General features: G+C 49.4%; 7 protein-coding genes and 1 non-coding gene across 8 annotated transcripts; 3 read left to right on the top strand and 5 right to left on the bottom strand.

Annotated features, from left to right (window-relative positions):
- Positions 1-1,332: 1,332 nt before the first annotated feature.
- Positions 1,333-5,481, bottom strand: UHO2_05831 (uncharacterized protein; the record flags this gene model as incomplete). The annotated part of the gene is made up of 3 exons (XM_041558730.1): positions 1,333-1,713; positions 1,900-2,220; positions 2,317-5,481. 3 exons carry the CDS (start codon positions 5,479-5,481, stop codon positions 1,333-1,335), a joined length of 3,867 nt encoding a protein of 1,288 aa, XP_041414664.1.
- Positions 5,482-5,588: 107 nt separating this feature from the next.
- UHO2_05830 (uncharacterized protein) lies at positions 5,589-7,013 on the bottom strand (the record flags this gene model as incomplete). The annotated part of the gene is made up of 1 exon (XM_041558729.1): positions 5,589-7,013. The coding sequence occupies one exon, from the start codon at positions 7,011-7,013 to the stop codon at positions 5,589-5,591; it is 1,425 nt and encodes a 474-aa protein (XP_041414663.1).
- A 1,133-nt stretch (positions 7,014-8,146) lies between these two features.
- Positions 8,147-9,106, top strand: UHO2_05829 (uncharacterized protein; the record flags this gene model as incomplete). The annotated part of the gene is made up of 5 exons (XM_041558728.1): positions 8,147-8,246; positions 8,358-8,414; positions 8,581-8,615; positions 8,720-8,726; positions 8,799-9,106. 5 exons carry the CDS (start codon positions 8,147-8,149, stop codon positions 9,104-9,106), a joined length of 507 nt encoding a protein of 168 aa, XP_041414662.1.
- A 1,617-nt stretch (positions 9,107-10,723) lies between these two features.
- On the bottom strand, positions 10,724-11,011 carry UHO2_05828 (uncharacterized protein; the record flags this gene model as incomplete). The annotated part of the gene is made up of 1 exon (XM_041558727.1): positions 10,724-11,011. The coding sequence occupies one exon, from the start codon at positions 11,009-11,011 to the stop codon at positions 10,724-10,726; it is 288 nt and encodes a 95-aa protein (XP_041414661.1).
- Positions 11,012-11,818: 807 nt separating this feature from the next.
- UHO2_05827 (uncharacterized protein) lies at positions 11,819-12,496 on the bottom strand (the record flags this gene model as incomplete). The annotated part of the gene is made up of 1 exon (XM_041558726.1): positions 11,819-12,496. The coding sequence occupies one exon, from the start codon at positions 12,494-12,496 to the stop codon at positions 11,819-11,821; it is 678 nt and encodes a 225-aa protein (XP_041414660.1).
- Positions 12,497-14,055: 1,559 nt separating this feature from the next.
- Positions 14,056-14,841, top strand: UHO2_05826 (uncharacterized protein; the record flags this gene model as incomplete). Its single annotated transcript, XM_041558725.1, has 1 exon — positions 14,056-14,841. The coding sequence occupies one exon, from the start codon at positions 14,056-14,058 to the stop codon at positions 14,839-14,841; it is 786 nt and encodes a 261-aa protein (XP_041414659.1).
- Positions 14,842-17,987: 3,146 nt separating this feature from the next.
- On the bottom strand, positions 17,988-18,263 carry UHO2_05825 (uncharacterized protein; the record flags this gene model as incomplete). The annotated part of the gene is made up of 1 exon (XM_041558724.1): positions 17,988-18,263. One exon carries the CDS (start codon positions 18,261-18,263, stop codon positions 17,988-17,990), a length of 276 nt encoding a protein of 91 aa, XP_041414658.1.
- Positions 18,141-18,250, top strand: tRNA-Pseudo(AGG). Its single transcript has one exon. It is a non-coding gene (tRNA).
- Positions 18,264-21,256: the final 2,993 nt, after the last annotated feature.

The raw sequence follows: 21,256 nt of genomic DNA, 5'->3' as shown, positions 1-21,256 counted from the left end.
CAAAGAGGCTGATGACCTCAACATCTTCTGTTGCTGCTGTCTGGTGCAATGTGCTATGCTTCTTACATGTCACTCAGAACAACACCACATGCCTCCTCCTACCTTCAAGACCCCTCAACCCTCTTGGCCCCAGCAGCAGGTCACTGTCATGGGCCTGGATGCTCAAGAAGCAGGAGGGTCACTGGTTCATATGGAAGGAGCACAGGTATCGAAGACCTAGTCGATACCAGTAGAGAGCATGGTTGTAGTGCAGTCTCCATGGAGACCATGGACTCCTATGGACTCCTATGGACTCACATGCAAAGGAGAACCGAGCCACATGCGAGGAGGGCCAGGCACAGCCACGAGGAGGACCAAGCTCAAGGAGCAGGCACAGCCATGAAGAGGACCAAGCTCAGATGGTTACCACTCAGGGGCTCAAGAGACAAGAGTCAAAGGAACTGTCACCAGTCAAAGGAGAAGGAGCAGTGTATAGGACACTAGCAGGCAGGCCCTGAGGAAGAGGAGCAGTGTCGAAGGAGTCAACACCAGGTCATGAGGAGGAGGAGCAGTGTGTCAGGGGTCTCGCGCCTGAAACCCAGGTTGGTCTGTCGAGATACTCGGTGACTATCAAACTGTGCGACAGCTATTGTCTCGGTATCAGTGACTATCAAGTTGTGCGGTGACAGCAGGTGGTGTTCATTGTATATACTATCGTAGGTTTCGGCTGACCTCTGTGGACACTCCGTTCAGGGGTAGCTCGGCATGATCAATATCAATGTTATGATGACACCAAGGTCTGGTGTGAGTGTTGATGATGATGAGGTTGATGGTGTTGGAGATGAGATTGGTGATGTCGATGATAATGAGGTTGATGGTGTTGGTGATAAGGTTGGTGGCATCAACACGAGTGTCCAGTGTGTTGACTTGATGCTTGAAGTGATCCCCGGACCGCAGTGGACTACTGCCTTCGGTTCTATCTTGATCTGGACCACTAACCTGCTATGGGCGCCTTCGGACATCAGGTAGTGGTGATACAACACACACACTATGATGAGGAGCAACCTTGATAGATTGCTGCTATGCTGACTGAAACTAATGTATACTTATGCTGAAGTGATAACTAGTTATATGGTGAGTAGAGTGGATGAGGATCCACTCGACCTATGATGATGAGAAAGCATGGTTATATACCTCTACTCAGCATCGCCAGCGATGCTGCTCCTGCTCTCTCTCTCCAGAGAGTACCTTCTTCATCGAGTACTGCTCAGGGGCCTCTCCTGCTTGGCACCCCTGTGCCTCTTGAGCTGTGTCGATTCCTTCGACACTGCTCCTCCTCCTCATGACCTGATGTCAACTCCTTCGACACTGCTCCTCCTCCTCATGACCTGGTGTCGACTCCTTCGACACTGCTCCTCCTCCTTTGATCAGTGACAGTTCCTTTGGCTCTTGTCTCTCGAGCCCCTGAGTGGTAACCATCTGCATGCTCCTTGAGCTTGGTCCTCTTCGTGGCTGTGCCTGCTCCTTGAGCTTGGTCCTCCTCGTGGCTGTGCCTGGCCCTCCTCGCATGTGGCTCGGTTCTCCTTTGCATGTGAGTCCATAGGAGTCCATGGTCTCCATGGAGACTGCACTACGACCATGCTCTCCACTGGTATTGACTAGCTCTTTGATACCTGTGCTCCTTCCATATGAACCCATGACCCTCCTGCTTCTTGAGCATCCAGGCCCATGACACTACCCCCCTCTTAAGAGCCGAGCTCCGTCGAGGCATGCTCTGGTCTGGTTCATGCTGACTCCTCCTCCTCCTCCTTGACAACATCGCCAACATCATCCTTCCTCCTTCTCTCAACGTCATCCTCCTTCCTCTTCCTCTCTCTACTCCTCCTGTTCTCTCCTCCTCTCTCTACTCTGTCTACTCACTCGTCCCCCCTCCGACACCTCATACTCCTGGATGAGGTCAGGACAGTTGAGGTTCTCTACTGGTTCCCATGAAGCAGCTTCTTCTGAGTACCCTCTCCACAACACCTTGTACTCTGTAGTCCCATTGTGTGAACGCTTGTCGATGAGTGCTTCAACTTCGAAGTCGAGGTCCTCATCTGGAAGTGATGGTATGGTGGGCTGTTCAGCACGTTGAGGAAGAGAACTTGTTCTTGCTGGCTCGAGCATGGAGACATGGAACACATCATGCACCCTAAGGTTTGCTGGCAATGTGATTCGATAAGCTCGGTGTCCTACCCATTCCTGAACTGGGTAGGGTCCTGCAAACCAGGTATCTAACTTGGGTGTGGGTCTCCGTGTCTTCCAGTTTCAACGGTTGATATAGACCATATCACCCACCTTAAACTCGATGTCCTTGTGCTTCCTGTTATACTGGTCTACTGATCTCCATTGTGCCTCTCTGATCTGCTCTTGGAGGTACTTGCAACGCTCCTTTCCATCCATGAGGTACTCGAAGCGACCTGGATCATTGACTCCTAGTCGTTGAGGGATGTCAGGATGAGCTTTGGGGTTCCATCCATAGCATGCAAAGAATGGTGAGACACCAATGCTGTTGTGGACCGTGTTGTTGTATACAAAGGCCGCAGTGTCCAGCAGGTTGGCCCAGTCATTCTGCTCATAGTTGCAGTACATCCTGAGATATTGCTCTATGACCTGATTGACTCTCTCTGTCTGACCATCAGTTTGAGGATGGTAGGCCGTGCTAAGTGAGTGCTTCACACCCATTTGCTCTGCAAATGCCTTCCATGCTCCTGATATGAACTGCCTGCCTCGGTCCGAGACCATGTGATCTGGATATCCGAAGAGTCTAACCATGTGTCCATATAGCAATACTGCAGTCTGTTTGGCTGTGACTGTCTTATGGGTTGGAGCTAGTATGGCAAACTTGGTTAACCTGTCGACGATGACTAGGATAGAGTCATAGGTCTTGGAGTCATACTTCTTTGATGGTGGTAGTCCTTCAATGAAGTCGAGGGATATGGAGCCCCAGGGCCTGTCTGGGGTTGCTAGTGGCTGTAGCAAACCATATGGACGATGACGAGGAGCTTTGTACCTAGCACATACAGGACAACTTGCTACATAGTCTGCAATCCAAGCTGTCATGTTTGGCCACCAGTAATGTCGTTGTGCTGCCTTGATGGTAGCATCTCTTCCTACGTGTCCAGCAGTGATACCATCATGGCATTGGGTCATCACCATGAATCGCAGATGCTCTACAGAGAGAGACTGTCCATCTACCTCTTTGGCACTCCTTGAGTGTCGGTTGTTGGTCCTCCCTGGCATGATCACTTTGGGGATAACCAACCTTCCTCCACTGTACCATAGGTCATCCCTGACCTCGAAGGGCTTCTTCCTATGTATCTCCTGTAGCTCTTGGTCTAAGGGCTGGAAGATCTTGACCAGGTCTTTGAGACCTTTTGATGCTATGGACTCCATCGAGATCATGGGGGCCACTAGGAGCGAGTCATGGTCTGCTGTCTCCTTGAACACTCGAGGAGGCAGTAGTTGCCTCACATTGTGATCCTGCTCTTCACCAGCTGGTTGCATGTCTGTCCTTCTGGTGAGAGCATCGGGTTCACCACCTTTGTCTCCTGGTCGATACTGCAATATGAAGTCGAAGTCTGCTAGTAGTATGGCCCATCGAGCCTGTCGACCTGTGATGCGTCTCTGTGACTTGAAGTACTTGAGGGCTTCATGGTCAGTGAGGATGACCAGTTGGTTCGGTAGTCCAGCTAGCATGTGTCGCCACTGAGTGAGGCAGGCGACCACAGCTAGGAGCTCCTTATCATGGATCTCATAGTTCTTCTCGGCAGAAGACATCTTCCTAGAGTAGAAGGCCACTGGATGCCATCGTCCTTCATGCTCCTGCTTGAGCACTCCTGCTATAGCAAAGTCACTTGCATCAGTCTCCAACCTTGTTGGAAGGTGGTAGTCGAAGTGCTGAAGCACTCCTGCTGATGTGAAGGCCTGGATGAGCTTGTGGAAGGCCTGTTGGGCCTCCTCTGGTAGCTCGAGCTTCTTGAACCGTTCTATAGGCTTTACCAGTGCTGTCAAGGGCTTGGCTATGCGAGCAAAGTGGGCTATGAACCTTCGATAGAAGTTGGCAAAACCCAGGAACCTCTGGATGTCATGGATTGACTCTGGCATTGGCCACTCCTTGACAGTGCGCACCTTTTCTGGGTCCATCTCTATGCCCGTTGGCTTGATGATGTACCCCAGGAACTCGACTGTCTTGGTGTGGAACTCACACTTCGACAGCTTAGCAAAGAGCCTGTTGCTCCTTAAGCGAGTGAGGACCTCAGTGACATGCTTCACATGTACCTCTTCAGTGTCACTGAAGATCAGGAAGTCATCTAAGTATACCACTACATATACTCCAATGATGTCTCGGAAGATGTCATTGATGAATGACTGGAAGTGAGCCGGAGCATTGGCTAGGCCAAAGGGCATCACTAGGTACTCATAGAGTCCCAACTGAGTGCCAAAAGCTGTCTTCCATTCATCTCCTTTAGCAATCCGGATGAGGTTGTATGCTGCTCTAAGGTCTAGCTTGGTATAGATCCTTGCCTTCCTGAGTAAGAACAGCTGCTCCTCGATGAGGGGCAATGGTGCCCTGTTCTTGACAGTGATCTCGTTGAGACCTCTGTAGTCCACACAGAGTCTGAGACCTCCATCCTTCTTTGGTACGAAGAGCACTGGTGATCGTGCCGGGCTCTTCGATGGTCTTATGAACCCCTTCTCGAGGTTCTCATCCAAGTATCTCCTCAACTCGGACATCTCCTTGGGTCCCTTAAGGTATAGGGGCCCTTGAGGTGGCTTACCTCCTTCTATCAACTCAAGGTGGAGATCATGCTCGGTATGATGGGGCAGCTTGTCTGCTTCCACCTCATCAAACACATCTCGCAGGTGTTGGTATGGCTTTGGTATGTCTGCAGCCGTCACCACCTTATCTACCTCCACCTCCATCTCGACTCCTTTGTCTGCGCCTGTAGGTACAAAACCAAAGGCCGGGAGTGATGATGGTGGCTCCTCTAACAGCATGAACCCTATGGGTCCATCTTCCAGAGCTGCTCGTAGTATGCGCTCTGCTGAGACAAACTCGTTACCATGAAGGGTTGGTCTCCTCATGGTTAGGTCCCCTGCTCTTGCTGCTTCAGGGGGTCTCCTAGGGGGTCGGTCCTGCTCCTGAGTCTTGAACTCCAGCTGGCCCGTATCCCATTGTATGGTGGGTTTGAGCCTCCGTAGCTCAGTGAACCCCAGGATGAGGTCATAGTCCGCAGTGTCGGCCACTGAAGCTTCGACCACACCCAGATTGTGTGTACCAATAGATACCTGCATGCTCGCAGAACTATTGATGGAGAGTTGGTGCCCGGTGACACCATGGATCGATCTTGTTTTTATGGGTTTTGTGGGTATTTGGTACTTACTAATGAAAGAATCTGAGACTATGGACAAACCAGCACCGGTATCAGCTAGTATCTGAGCAGGATGGTCTTGAACCATTCCAGAGAGCTCCAGTACTGCTTTGCCTCCACTGGTAGAGAAACATACTTGACAATCTTGATATATACAGAGTGATGGCGAGGAGGTTTGTAGAGCAATGCATGCCATCAGTGCATCACCCCACTGACGTTTCCCTCATCGTCATCATCATTGTGCTCCTCCTCGTGATCGGGGTCCATGGGTTGCTGGTATGAGCTGAGGTCCATGGCCTCGGGGTCACCCGTCTCAGTGCTGCCTGTGTGGCCATCTCCTGAGTCGGTGGCCTCCTCGAAGGGGTCTGCTGTGGTGACCATAACCTTTGGTCCCATGGGTCGAGAGCTAAGAGGGTCTACCCTCCTGCTGGGGCAGTCTCTGGCCCAATGGCCGATACCCTTGCATACATGACAGGTGTTGATACCTGATGGAGCAGGGCTTCCTTGCTTCGAGGGTTGGGTGGGATGATGAGGAAGGGGTCGGTTTAGGTTTTGTATAGTTGCTTGTGTAGTTGCTTGTGATGGTGATCGAGCTGGATAAGGTTGAGTGGGTTGTCGGATGGGGATCGAACTTTGATTTGGCCGAGACCCAGTTCTTAGTGGAGGTGACATGGCATTTGGAAGTGAGTGTCTAGCCGAGGACTGCTGTAGTAGCATCCTCTGTCGATCGATCTCCTCGACCTCTCGATACCACTCCCATCTCTTCCCAGGTGGATTCCTCTCGAACTTCTCCTGTATGCTACGAGTGAGACTACCTCTGAAGAGATCAATCACTAGCTCATTGTCATCTAGGTTGACCTGTCCTTCCAAGTCTCTGAACCGCTCTACATGACGTGTGGCGGCACCAGGAGCATCACTTGTGAGTCTGAGAGCCAACAGCTTGTTGTATGCCTCCATCCTAGCATTGCGTGGGTTGAACTGCTCTGACAGTCGCTCTGTGAAGTAGTGCCAATCATTGAACAACCTTCCTTCTCTAGCTCTATCAATGCGGAGCTTGGAGGTCCACCACTCTCTTGCTGTCCCTTCCAGTTGAGCACCCATGTGATTGATCATCCTAGACTGCTCATACACCTGGTTGAACTTAAACCATGCTTCGGCTTCTAGAATGAAGATCTCCATGTCTCGGGGATTGAACTTTGGAAAGGGAGTGGCAATGGGCTTTGACCGGTTAAGCTCTGCCATGATGCTGGTATCCTCCTCGTGGTCCAGGGGGTAAGGATCCGTCCTAGTCCTGCTGTAGGGGTCCAGCTTAGTCTTGACATATCTTGGCCCAGTAGGTGAAGCATACTTCTCGTAGTTGATGTCCTCCTGCTCATCCAGGTTGAATGAGACTGATCGTCTTGGTTGTGGAGCCGGAGTAGGAGTATGTGGGTCTCCTATCATAGACTCATCTCCTCCTCCTGCTTGGTCTTCCGAGTGAGAGAGGTCCATTGTCTCCTCCCTACCCAGCTGAGCTCGTTGTAGTCGTTCCTCTCGATGACCCTGCCTAGTAAGCTCTAGCTGAGCTTCCAATAGAGTGAGTAGTCTATCGAGCTTATTGTTGAGGTCTGGGTCCGTCATGGTGATCGTGAGGAGCTGCTTGAACGATCCACTCTAATGTCAGGGGTCTCGCGCCTGAAACCCAGGTCGGTCTGTCGAGATACTCGGTGACTATTAAACTGTGTGACAGCTATTGTCTCGGTATCGGTGACTATCAAGTTGTGCAGTGACAGCAGGTGGCGTTCATTGTATATACTATCGTAGGTTTCGGCTGACCTCTGTGGACACTCCGTTCAGGGGTAGCTCGGCACGATCAATATCAATGTTATGATGACACCAAGGTCTGGTGTGAGTGTTGATGATGATGAGGTTGATGGTGTTGGTGATGAGATTGGTGATGTCGATGATAATGAGGTTGATGGTGTTGGTGATGAGATTGGTGATGTCGATGATAATGAGGTTGATGGTGTTGGTGATAAGGTTGGTGGCGTCAACACAAGTGTCCAGTGTGTTGACTTGATGCTTGAAGTGATCCCCAGACCGCAGTGGACTACTGCCTTCAGTTCTATCTTGATCTGGACCACTAACCTGCTATGGGCACCTTCGGATGTCAGGTAGTGGTGATACAACACACACACTACGATGAGGAGCAACCTTGATAGATTGCTGCTATGCTGACTGAAACTAATGTATACTTATGCTGAAGTGATAACTAGTTATGGTGAGTAGAGTGGATGGGGATCCACTCGACCTATGATGATGAGAAAGCATGGTTATATACCTCTTCACAGCATTGCCAGCGATGCTGCTCCTGCTCTCTCTCCAGAGAGTACCTTCTTCATCGAGTACTGCTCAGGGGCCTCTCCTGCTTGGCACCCCTGTGCCTCTTGAGTGGTGTCGACTCCTTCGACACTGCTCCTCCTCCTCGTGACCTGTGTCGACTTCCTGTCTCTCGAGCCCCTGAGTGGTAACCATCTGAGCTTGGTCCTCCTCGTGGCTGCGCCTGCTCTTTGAGCTTGGTCCTCCTCGTGGCTGTGCCTGGTCCTCCTCGCATATGGGCTCAGTGCTCCTTTGCATGTGAATCCATAGGAGTCCATGGTCTCCATGGAGACTGCACTACGACCATGCTCTCCACTGGTATCGACTAGGTCTTCGATACCTGTGCTCCGTCCATATGAACCAGTGACCCTCCTGCTTCTTGAGCATCCAGGCCCATGACAGATGTTGTCAGGGGTCGCGCGCCTGAAACCTGGTCTGCTCGTCGTTTGGCGACTATTAAGTTGTGCAACAGCTATTGTCTCTATACCGATCTTGGTGAGCTGTGTTGTTTGGCAACTATCAAGTTGTGCGACAGCTGGTGGCATTCAATATGAATGTTGTATGCTATTGTAGGTTTTGGCTAACCTCTGTGGACACTCCATCCAGGGGTAGCTTGGCACAATCAATATCAATATGAAGGTTGTGATGACACCAAGGTCTGGTGTGAGTGGTCTTGTTGATGATGAGGTTGATGTGGCATTGATGATAAGGTTGGTGGTGTTGGTGATAAGGTTGGTGGCATCAACACAAGTGTCCAGTGTGTCGACTTTCGCTTGAGGTGATCCCCAGACCACAGTGGACTACTGCCTTTGGTTCTATCTTAATCCAGACCACTGGTTTGCTATGAACCACCTTCGGACATCAGTGAGTGGTGATACAACACACACACTACAATGAGGAGCAACCTTGATAGATTGCTACTATGCTGACAATAACTAATGAATACTTATATGCTGAAGTAGTACTAGTTGTATGGTGAGTGTAGAGTGGATGAGGATCCACTTGATCACTGGTGACAAGAAGGTATGGTTATATACCTCTTTACAGCATTTGCCAGCGATGCTGCTCCTGCTCTCTCTCCAGAGAGTACCCTCTTCATCGAGTACTGTGCAGGGGGTCCCTCTAGTACCACTCCTGTCCTCCTTGAGCTATGTGTCGACTCCTCCGACACTGCTCCTCCTCCTTGCCATCCTGCTTGCTTAGCACTCCTGTGCCTCTTGAGCTGTGTTGACTCTTTCAACACTGCTCCTCCTCCTCCTCCTCCTCCTCAAGACTTGCTTACCGGTCTCCTATACACTGCTCCTCCTCCTTTGACCAGCAACGGTTCCTTTGACCCTTATCTCTCGAGCCCCTGAGTAGCACCCATCTGCATGCTCCTTGAGCTTGGTCCTCCTCTTGGCGGTGCTTGGCCCTCCTCACATATGTGCTCGGTCCTCCTCGCATTTGCACTCAGTCCTCCTTGCATATGAGCCCATTGTATGGACCTCCTTGCCCATGGTCTCCATGGAGATTGTACCATGACCATGCTATAGCCGACCCTTCTGTAGATCGGCCTGATCCCCTGATACCTGTGCTCCCTCCCTATGAACCAACTGCCTACCTGCTTCCTGCGCATTCAGGCCCATGACAGATGTATGGTTGGATAACCATTCCCTTAGAGTAATGATCTTCCAACAACTTCCATAACTGGTGGGCAGATCTCTCATCATCATCATTGATGCTTGCCACAACATCAGGGGCGATGGCATCGAGGATGGCAGACACTGCTTTCCTGGAGGCGGTGAGGTGGAGGTGTCAAAGCTTCTCATCCTTGATGGATGAGATGGGCACTGCAGTGTCCGTAATGTGGTCCCACATGATGGGATTGATACCTTTGACATACCTTTTGAAGCACTTTCTCCATGAGTGGTAGTCGGTACTACCCTTCAGGATAGGCATCGTAGAGGCAGACATGGAGACATCCATCATGTTGGCAGGGGGTTCTCACTCAAGCCAATGGGCGAGTGTCAATGATGTGCGATACTGAGGCCAGCCAGGCTTGCAGCAATCAGAGGAGTTTGAAATGGGACCAAAAAGGTATCGATCCACAGCTAGCTGAAGTCGTCACTTCAGGAGGTGATCAAGATACTTAGCATTGTCTACGGGATAAGCTAGAACCAGTTAGGTCTCATAATCTATTGAAGGGAAGTCGCCTTGCATAGCTATGGTTTGGACAAGTTGGTTTTAGGTCTTTAGACAACAGGAAGGTGGTGTATTGACATAACTATCTACATAAATGACTATGACTATTTATGCTTGCTGGGCACAGGTGAGATATGCTGGTTGAGGAGTCCCAAGCCCCTCAACCCCTATCGCAATGCAGGGATGCATCACAAGGAGGTCCATTCCCTTGACCCCTATATTGGCATCATTGTCAGACGCCGCCGATACGAGGTCAGGTTGACCTCCGACAGTATTGAGACCCTACAACAGAGTTTGTTGGGACCAGTAGAATTACGAACGTACGACAGATCTCGAGGAAACCAGTTAAAGGATGCCTCTTTCACCAATCTCACAATGGGACATACAATGATGACATTGGGTGTCAGAGGTTGCGCGCCTGAAACCTGATATCTGTAGTAGAAACGCGTCTACTATGTTGGAGGTTGGCCCGACCTCGTATCGACGGCGCCATGCCGATATCGCCAATAAAGGGGTCGAGGAGCCAGACCTCCTCACTTGGAGCACCCCTGCATGGTGCATAGGGGTTGAGGAGCTTGGGGCCACTCGAGCGATCTGTCTTGTCTTGTCTTGTTTCACTTAAATAGTCACATCCGTCGCTGTAGATAGTTCATAATACTACCTCTCTCTGATTTGTCTACGAACCTAAAACCAACCAGCCCGTCCAAACCATAGTTACGCAAGGCGACATATCCTTCAACATACTACTGATCTTATCGAGATATGTGGTAAAAGGCCGTTTATTATTATTCTTATTGAAATCTGTCGTAGAAGGCTTCTATGACTTCTCTCGCTCGAATATGTGATATCTTGATTGTTATTGCAGGTTTTGACTGTTGGAGGTCGACTTGACCTCGTGTCGGCGACGTCATGCCGATATCCCGATATAGGGGTCGAGGGGACGGACCTCCTCGTCGTTGCATCCCTGCATCGACATAGGGGTCGAGGAGCTCGGGGCTCCTCGACCAGCGTGTCTCACTTAGTTCCAACAAACATAAATAGTCGCACTCGTTTGTGTAGATAATCGTGCCAATACACATCTCTTCTTAGTTGTCCAAGAACCTAAAACCAGCTCGTCCAAACCATAAGCTACACGAAGCGACGCCACTCTCAACAGCATCGACATAGGGGTCGAGGAGCTCGGGGCTCCTCGACCAGCGTGTCTCACTTGGTTCCAGCAAACATAAATAGTCGCACTCGTTTACTGTAGATAGTCATGTCAATACACCGCTCTCCCCAGTTGTCTACAAACCTAAAACCAGCTCGTCCGAACCATAAGCTACACGAAGCGACGCCACTCTCAACAACGAAGCCGTCGAAGTGATTTCTTTTCTTCATTCAGATGGTGAGAACCAGTCATGGTGACTAGGAGATGATGTGTCATTCCTGAAAAGATTTTTATCGTGTAGAATTCCTCTCAATAGTGAAAGGCAAAAACAAGATTTTTAAGGGAGGGCTTTTGTGACAATTGAAAGGGGTTTACGACTATTGGAAGTAGAGCTCTCAAACCTTGATGATGTTGGAGAGTAACGAACTTGGGTGGTAGGGCACGGTTTGATTGCGGATGACAACGACGGACGGTAAGTACAGATGGATGATTTTTATCTACAGTAGCGGGCGACTAAGTATCGCTTCTTATGTATCTATGCTACGGAGCAGAGCATGACGTGAAACTACAACGGGAGAACTATCTCCTCCCTCCTCCGGCCTCTACTAGCCGGTATGCCGTTGCCTTACCGGGCGACCGGTCTGACACGAGCCGATATACCCGCTGCCCTCTAACAGATGATTCGAGATCAGTTCGTTGTTGAACAGGTGTGGCAAACAATTCAGGGCGGACAAAGGCTTCAGTGGCCTCTAACAGCAAGATACAGTAGCTCCGGGAAAGTCATCAATTTGCGACGAACCAATTTCAAGCTATCGGCAAAGTACTGCTTGTCCTCCGCTGTTGCTGTTGTTCTCACCGCCATCAGCTCGTATTTGCGTTCCGGATCCCAGAGATTCACTTTCGCCAGAAAGAATGGCTGCATTTGTGTCGACCGAATCCCCTCTGGTTCTTTCCAGAGCCACGACCAACGAGGATACTTTAAGTCGTGAAAGTCCCAAGCGGGAAAGAGAAAATATGTTTGACCTTCGTACTTTAAGTGGGACACAGGTGTGCGTCGACGCGGGTCGTAAAGCAGCTCGTCCACCTTGCTTTCAAGGGTCATACGATGCTCTGGAAGGATGGACATGGGGAGGTGGTGGTCGATACCGTGACGTTCGTGAACGAGATAGCGCATGACGGTGTCGGGCACAGAAGTACCGGGATACGGACGAAAAGAGTTGATATGGCTAGTGGCGTCATCGGCTGTAGCTTGTGCGCGACGCCACGCAATATCTGAGCTGGTAGAGCTAATGTGGGTGGGCAGATCTTCGGCGCTAACGATATTGAGAGTCGAGAAGCTCGTAGCTGCCGCGAAAGGGAGGAGCAGAAGAAATGAAATGAGCAACGCAGGCCACACGTTTAGTGGCTGCATGACCATCCTTTTTCGAGCCATTTGATAGTGACGATGGAGATGAGGGCAGGGGAAAAAGCAATCACGCAAGGACTAGGAGAAAGGATGAGAGGGATATAGGGCCTTGAACGGAAGAGGTAGTCGGAAATCTCTGTCCTTATAATGTTTCAGCCTTCTCTTTCACCGATTTGAAGCTGCGACCAATAACACAAAGCACAAACGGGACGGGCGTCGGCCCGAACGGAAACGTTTGCGGCAAAGACAACAGGAGTAAGAACGGCAACTGGTAGGCTACTTCCGGGTTATTGCAAAACAGTCACATGATTTTGAATTAGTACGACTGATGTTGAAGCGAGCGGCGGACTCGAATGGTAGGGCGCAGTTGTAATACGTATGTCGACGGTGAGCGTTATGTTCAAAGGATGAATTGCCAACTGATTTATCGAATAGATCGCTTGAGAAAGCTGCTCGATCCGGAAATGCATCATCTGCACAAAGGTTGGGCCGTTATTGGTGTGTACCCAGCCAAAGATGGAGCACCTCCGAGGATGGAGTGGTATACGTACGCCTCCCATAAGGAGCCGAACGAATTTGATCTCATTCAGAGGCTGAAGGCGTCGGGCGATGTGAAAAAGCTTAGTTACTTTATGACTCACGCGCTTTAGTCTTGTTTAACTCCCTCGTCGCAAGGCATCTTTTGCATCGTGGGACTCACTGAGTAGGATTTGACACTGCTACGATCTCATTCGACGAATTCAATGCCACACCATTCGCATTCCCAGAACTACTGCTGAGTTCATGTAATTTGCCTACTTTCAACAAGATTTGGTGGAGCGGCATGCACTCATGCTTAGCGACCCTCGATCGTCTTGCATATCGAGTCGATGCAGCCTGCTTCGTGGCTTGAGAAGCTCGCCCTAATGAAGGCGTGAGACATTTGGTATTCGCCCTGAACCGGCGAAAGGCCCGCTCGAGCAGTGCTAGCCACCGGCACACACGTCTTAGCATGGGACGCTGGCGGGTGTTTTAGCCCCACCCTCCAGATCATGCTACTTTGAGGACGATAATACTGTGGTGTGTTGGAAGAATGGTAGACTCTTTAAGATAGGGCACGATCGTATTGAGTGCTTTCGACGTTGGAGAGTAAGTACAAAGTGATGGATGATATGAGACGGGGACGAACTAGCTAACTCGGGTGTCTTTTATGCATTTTGGCTCAGTAACCCGTTGACAGTGAGGAGGAGTCTGGATCGTGATGGGGCATAGCAGGAGAGCTCCTTAATGGCGGAGTCCAGTCTCTCGCCAAGGGCTTGGCCATCCCGACAGAAGGTCCCGTCGGAGACATGGATCATTCTGTCGGAAGCTGCCCGACGGAAGCTTATCGTGAAGAAAGCTTATTGGTCGTTCCGTCGGATGCATCGATCATCCCGACGGAAGGCGCCGGTCGTTCCGTCGGCCGCCTGATGCGAGTCGATAGCCCTCCTTCATGGTGTACGTCAGAATGAAAGCGATATAAACCAAGAAATTCGTTTGGACTGGGGGTCGTTCTTCCTTCGTCATGTCTTTCTTTCTCCCAACCGCCTAAGATGCTTTTCTTTATTCTCGCCTGCAGAGTCTTGTTCTGTATGCTCCTATCCGCCTTGCTACATATTAGCTCGGGTTTTGCGACTGGAGACGATGACGGTATACCTCTTTTCAACAGCTTGTCTTTCGAGCCATTTCATGACGAAGTGTGGCCCATTCCTTTTTCGACTGCTCACCTCTCCGTAGCTGCTGCTCCTGATTTTCATTCTCCTTTTCAGACCCCGCCGATGATCACGCATCAAACCGCTGATGTGCCGGGTCCTTCTGTAGTCAACAACTACGCCGGTGGAGAACAGAGACTCACCGTGGTTCCAAAGCTTGGCGAGACTGATTTACATGCATGGGAGCTTTGGCACATTCAAAGGATGCTCAAGTACAGATTGCATCAAGCAAAAATCAATCCTTTCACACTCAGGCTACTTCCTCCAATGCATGATGTTCGACACGTCCATATCGACATCATCCACAAGCAGCTTCAGCTTCAAGTTAACTCGAAGCAGGCTGTATATCTCGGCCCGACCGTCGATCATCAAGGCGAAATAGTTGCGATTCCGATTCATCGAGATGCAGTCAAGGAGGCTGTAATAGACGCTGAGAAGAACGGTAAAGTTGGTTGGGCCATTGTGGGGACCAATTTTGGGCCCCATCCTGCTATTACCTGGTTCTCGTATGCTCTACTTGATGTTCCGGATCGGAAGGCCTTCGTCGATAACCTCAAGAACTCCAATAACGTCAAGGCGTTGAAAAATTTCATTCGACCGGTTGCATCACTGCCGCACTTTTCTTGAAGACCCGATGTTTCCAAGTTGCTACTTCAAAGCACAGCACACGTGAGCACGATATTGATGTAGAATAATGTGTTCACAATCAATATGAAAGGCACTGCGAGTCTCGCGCGAAACAAGGGATGATTTTGTTGAAACGAATGACAGACTCGAATGGTAGGACGCGGTTGTATTACGTATGTCGACGGTGAACGGTATGTACAAACAGATGGATGGGGATACTAACGGAGAACAAACTAACTGAACGTGGTGCTTTTATACGTCTTACCCTGTGGTGACCTGCACCACCGGAAGCCTTCATCAGTCAGAGCTCCGCATCGGCGTTGTTCGGTTCAGGGGTTCGTTTGTAGGATGTCTATGCTTTATGGGCTCGTATCAGGCCGGTTGACGGGATGTCCGATGCTCATATCGGGCCGGATGCCTCCGACTATCCGATGACCATGCCAGGAGAAGATAAGGGCCTGAGCCCTACCGCTGCATGGCCCCTGGCATTTCCCCGTCATGTTTCTGTATCGTCCACAGGTTAGACGCATATAAGCATAAGACTTAGTTGGTTTGTTCTTCATTAGCCCCAGAATTTATCCGCTGTCTGTATATACCGTTCATCGTCGTCACAAGTAATAACCACGGCCTACCATTCAAGTCTGTCATTCGCTCCAACAGGAGCAAGCTGGCGTCTCGAGCTGTTGATCCATTTTTCCAACAGCAGTTCTTGCTATTTAAGCTTTCCAAATGTTTGCTGAAATGATATCAACGCTCAAGAAAATTCATCACCCATGTCATGGGACAGGAGGGATGCGCAGGAAGAATGGAACTCATATGAAGAGATCCTGTGCAACCATCATGGATCAGGCAAAAGTAGAGTTCCGACAGAGTTCAGTGAGATTGGTAGGAACAATGGCTCTATGACATAACTCATTGTGATTGGTAGGAGCATGGGTCTTGTTACAGGAGTAGAATCAGCAGGAGAGTAGAGTTCCAACAGGGATCAGTGAGATTGGTAGGATCAATGACTCTATGACATAACTAGTTATGATTGGTAGGAACATGGGTCCTATTACAGGAGTCAGTAGAATCAGCAGAATCATGCTTGCTACAACAGGCCTCATGGGAGTTGGTTCAAGAGAAACCTCTATCACCAATATGGCAAGGGGACAATCATGAACAAGGGAGGAGTCGCCACCATATGAAGCAGGGACCTGGCACAACAATGAAGTTGGTGCTGGCGACAGGAGGGAGATGAAAGGATGCAAGTCGCCACCCAGATGAAGTGGGAACGGCCCCTGACAATGATGAAGTAGCATGAGGGCCATCCATCCACAGGAAGAGAGGAAAGCAGAGACAACAAAGCAGCAGCACAATGTGGATGGAAAGTGGGGTCATGGGCCTAAATGCTCAGGAAGCAGGAGGGTCACTGGTTCATATGAGAGGGGCACAGGTAGAGATCTAGTCGATACCAGTAGAGAGCATGGTTGTAGTGCAGTCTCCATGGAGACCATGGACTCCTATGGACTCACATGCAAAGGAGCACTGAGCCATATGCGAGGAAGGCCAGGCACAGCCACGAGGAGGACCAAGCTCAAGGAGCAGGCACAGCCACGAAGGGGACCAAGCTCAAGGAGCATGCAGATGGTTACCACTCAGGGGCTCAAGAGACAAGAGTCAAAGGAACTGTCACTGGTCAAAGGAGAAGGAGCAGTGTATAGGACACCAGCAAGCAGGTCCTGAGGAGGAGGAGCAGTGTCGAAGGAGTCGACACCAGGTCATGAGGAGGAGGAGCAGTGTTGAAGGAGTCGACACCACTCAGGAGGCACAGGGGTGCCAAACAAGCAGCAGGATAGCAAGGAGGAGGAGCAGTGTCGAAGGAGTCGACACAGCTCAAGAGGCACAGGGGTGCCAAGCAAGCAGGAGAGGCCCCTGAACAGTACTCGATGAAGAAGGTACTCTCTGGAGAGAGAGCAGGAGCAGCATCGCTGGCAATGCTGTGAAGGGGTATATAACCATGCTTTCTCATCATTAAAGGTTGAGTGGATCCTCATCCACTCTACACATCATCATAACTAGTTATCACTTCAGCATAAGTATATATTAGTTTCAGTCAGCATAGCAGCAATCTATCAAGGTTGCTCCTCATCATAGTGTGTGTGTTGTATCACCACTACCTGATGTCTGAAGGCGCCCCATAGCAGGTTAGCAGTCTGGATATAGATAGAGCCGAAGGCAGTAGTCCACTGCAGTCCAGGGATCACCTCAAGCATCAGTCAACACACTGGACACTCATGTTGACGCCACCAACCTTATCACCAACACCATCAACCTCATTATCATCGACACTCACACCAGACCTTGGTGTCAACATAACCTACACATTGATATTGATTGTGCCGAGCTACCCCTGAACAGAGTGTCCACAGAGGTCAGCCGAAACCTATGATAGTATATACAACAAATGCCACCTGCTGTCACTGCGCAACTTGATAGTCACTGAACGACTAGCTCATCGAGACAGATACCAAGACAATAGCTGTTGCACAGTTTGATAGTCACTGAGTATCTCGACAGACCGACCTGGGTTTCAGGCGCGAGACCCCTGACAAGTGGTAGGAAGGACTAGGAGGAGACATAGGGTTGAGGAGGCCTCACAGAACAGGAGCAGTGTTGCTGGCAATGCTGCAAGGATGATATATAACCATGCTCCTTGTCATAGCAAGTGAGTGGATGGCCATCCACTCTACACCATACATTACTAGCTATAACTTCACATAAGTATACTTAGTATTCCATCAGCAAGTTGCAATCATAATAGGTTGCTTCCATTGTAGCACATGTGCTGTATCACCACTCACTGACATCCAAAGGCAGTATTAACTGTGGTCCAGATAATGATCAACACCAAAGGTGGTTCATAGTAACCTGTGGTCCAGCTCACAATCATAGAACCAAAGGCAGTTGTCCACTGCAGTTCAGGGATCACCTCAAGCACTCAATTGACACTGTGGACACTCATGCTGATGCCAAAAAGCATACTCACACCAGACCTTGGTGTCATCCAATAGTTTCTATAGTTATTGATTGTGCCGAGCTACCTCTGGACAGAGTGTCCACAGTGGACAGTTGAAACCTGCAATAGGAACCAATCTATCACAGATTCAAGCAAGGAAAGTCATAGAGGCCTCTCTATGACATATCTCAACAAGAGCAATAATACACAGCATGTTACCACATATCTTGACAGGATTTGTAATAGACGCTTTTCTTTTACAGGTATTAGGTTTCAGGCGTGAGCCCCCTGACAACCCATTGGGCCAATCGTATAGTGGCTTATTATGCTGTCTTAGGGTGACGCAGGTGTCAGGTTGCATCCACGATTCTAAGTTGACAGAGGTCCCCGGTTCGATTCCGGGTTGGCCCCAATTTTTCTCCATTTTTTGGTGCTTTTTTCACCTTGTTGATTTGTGTTTGAACTGACTTGCTTGACATCATAAGCAACTCTTTCTCCTTCAATTTACCAGATGAAACCCATCATATCGAAGCAATGTCGATCATCAAACAGTATGATTGTGCTCATACTCTTTTCCTTTGGTTGCCAGAGAAAGATTTTCGTGAACACATTATTTTGGGGGTTTTTCTTTTTCTTTCCCCACCTTTTTTTTTGGCCTTGAAATTTTCTGTTTTCCTTCCTTTTGTATCGATTCCACTTCTTTTGTTGCTTTTTGAACAACAGTGCTGTTCATTGTCCCAACAGCAATAGCAACGAACGTGCACCCAAGCAACACTGCGAAATTCTTCTGCTCCTTATCAGAAGTCACTAAAGTTGAAGATTAAAGCTGCACGGCACTGCCTCGTAGAGCTACGTTCTAGCTCTTATTGCACAGGTGTATGATAACTGCAATACTTAAGATTTCTTGTGAACTATTGTTATGAAATTGCTTGTTTATATACAGTGTCAAATGTCCATGAGAAACCCTACCATCACCCCACTAGCTATGTACACCACATGTTGCCTTGGTGTTGTCACCCACAAGTGTCTCCTAATTGGTCACCACACATTGACCATGCATGTGTCATGGGCCTGGATGCTCAAGAAGCAGGGGGGTCACGGGTTCATATGGAAGGAGCACAGGTATCGAAGATCTAGTCGAGACCAGGAGAGAGCATGGTCGTAGTGCAGTCTCTATGGAGACCATGGACTCCTATGGACTCACATGCAAAGGAGAACCGAGCCACATGCGAGGAGGGCCGGGCACAGCCACAAGGAGGACCAAGCTCAGATGGTTACCACTCAGGGGCTCGAGAGACAAGAGTCATAGGACACTGGCAAGCAGGTCCTGAGGAGGAGGAGCAGTGTCGAAGGAGTCAACACCAGGTCATGAGGAGGAGGAGCAGTGTCGAAGGAGTCGACACCACTCAAGAGGCACAGGGGTGCCAAGCAGGAGAGGCCCCTGAGCAGTACTCGATGAAGAGGGTACTCTCTGGAGAGAGAGCAGGAGCAGCATCGCTGGCGATGCTGTGAAGAGGTATATAACCATGCTTTCTCATCATCATAGGTCGAGTGGATCCTCATCCACTCTACTCACCATATAACTAGTTATCACTTCAGCATAAGTATACATTAGTTTCAGTCAGCATAGCAGCAATCTATCAGGGTTGCTCCTCATCATAGTGTGTGTGTTGTATCACCACTACCTGACATCCGAAGGCGCCCATAGCAGGTTAGTGGTCCGGATATAGATAGAACCGAAGGCAGTAGTCCACTGTGGTCCAGGGATCACTTCAAGCATCAAGTCAACACACTGGACACTCGTGTTGATGCCACCAACCTTACCACCAACACCATCAACTTCATTATCATCAACACTCACCAACCTTATCACCAACGTCATCAACCTCATCATCATCAACACTCACACCAGACCTTGGTGTCATCATAACCAAAGCATTGATATTGATCGTGCTGAGCTACCCCTGAACGGAGTGTCCACAGAGGTCAGCCGAAACCTATGATAGTATATCCAATGAATGCCACCTGCTGTCACTGCACAATTTGATAGTCACTGATACTGAGACAATAGCTGTCGCACAGTTTGATAGTCACCGAGTATCTCGACAGACCGACCTGGCTTTCAGGCGCGAGACCCCTGACAGCATGCACATCCCTTGGTCTCTTGGCAACTCGGCTTCCTCAGACCTTGGCTAAACTCCTGGTAATTCCGTCACAACTTCAACTACTAACAGTTAAAGATGCAACGGAATTACCAGGAATTTAAACATGACCTCGGTGTCATCACAAAGTATCTATTGGTTATTGATTGTGCCGATGTTGAAGTACATGCATCAAATATTGTTGATCACAAGTATCGATTGCGATGATGATCATATCTAAGTACATGACAATGCTAGAGTATATATATGCCTTGACATCCTGTGTATTTGTGTTCTTACACAATAGTGATGAGGACAAGGTTCAGCATGGAGATTACAGAGATATATGTTGGCTATCTACTGCACAGTGCTCTAAAGCCCAATAGTTGTCGTGGTGTCCAATGGCCGAAACTCTAAAGTCTGGTGGTCAGCCTGGGGGTGTGTATATACTCGAGTAAGCGAAGTTGTCATTTGTGTGAAATTGGAGCTAGGTGTCATGGGCCTGGGTGTGCAGAACGAGGAAAGACCGAAGTTCATATGAAGGTAGCACAGGAATCGTGGAATTGGGTAGATCATAGGAGCTGCAACAGAGTTCACCAAGATCGGCAGTAGAATCAGCTCTATGGCAAATTGCAGCAAAATCAGCATGAGCATCATCGATATCATGAATCCCACCAGAATCTGCAGCAAGCGAGATCATGTGGCAGATTCCACAGAGATTGGTAGTAAGGATGTCCATATGATGATTCACACATGAGAGAGACTGAGCTCAGTGACATGTGGCTGGTTACCACTCAGGGGCCCACAGGACAGGAGTAAAAGAGAACCATTGCTGGTCAGAGGAAGGAGAGCTGTGTAAAGGACACTGGCAAGAGGGACATGAAGAGGAGGAGCAGTGTTGATGAAGTCGACACAGCTCAGAAAAGACAGGAGGGACAAGGCTTGATATGGAGGAGGGGCCTCCTTGGAGATCCCTGTACAGTACTTGACAAAGAGGGTACTCTCTGGAGAGAGAGAGCAGGAGCAGTGTCGCTGGCAATGCTGTGAAGAGGTATATAGTCATACCTCCTCATCACAAATGGTCGAGTGGATCCTCATCCACTCTACTCACCATATAACTAGTCAATACTTTAGAAACATAAGTACTCATTAGTTTTCAGTCAGCATAAGTTGCAATCACTAGATTGCTCCTCATCGAAGCATGTGTGTTGTATCACCATTTCCTGATGTCTGAAGGCAGTTCTTAGCAAACCAGCAGTCTGGATAACAATAGAAC

Source organism: Ustilago hordei (genome assembly GCF_900519145.1).
Source record: "Ustilago hordei strain Uho2 genome assembly, contig: UHO2_contig_15, whole genome shotgun sequence".
Taxonomy (NCBI): domain Eukaryota; kingdom Fungi; phylum Basidiomycota; class Ustilaginomycetes; order Ustilaginales; family Ustilaginaceae; genus Ustilago; species Ustilago hordei.
The sequence above is the reverse complement of the archived record's forward strand: the minus strand, read 5'-3'. Positions and strand labels throughout refer to the sequence as shown.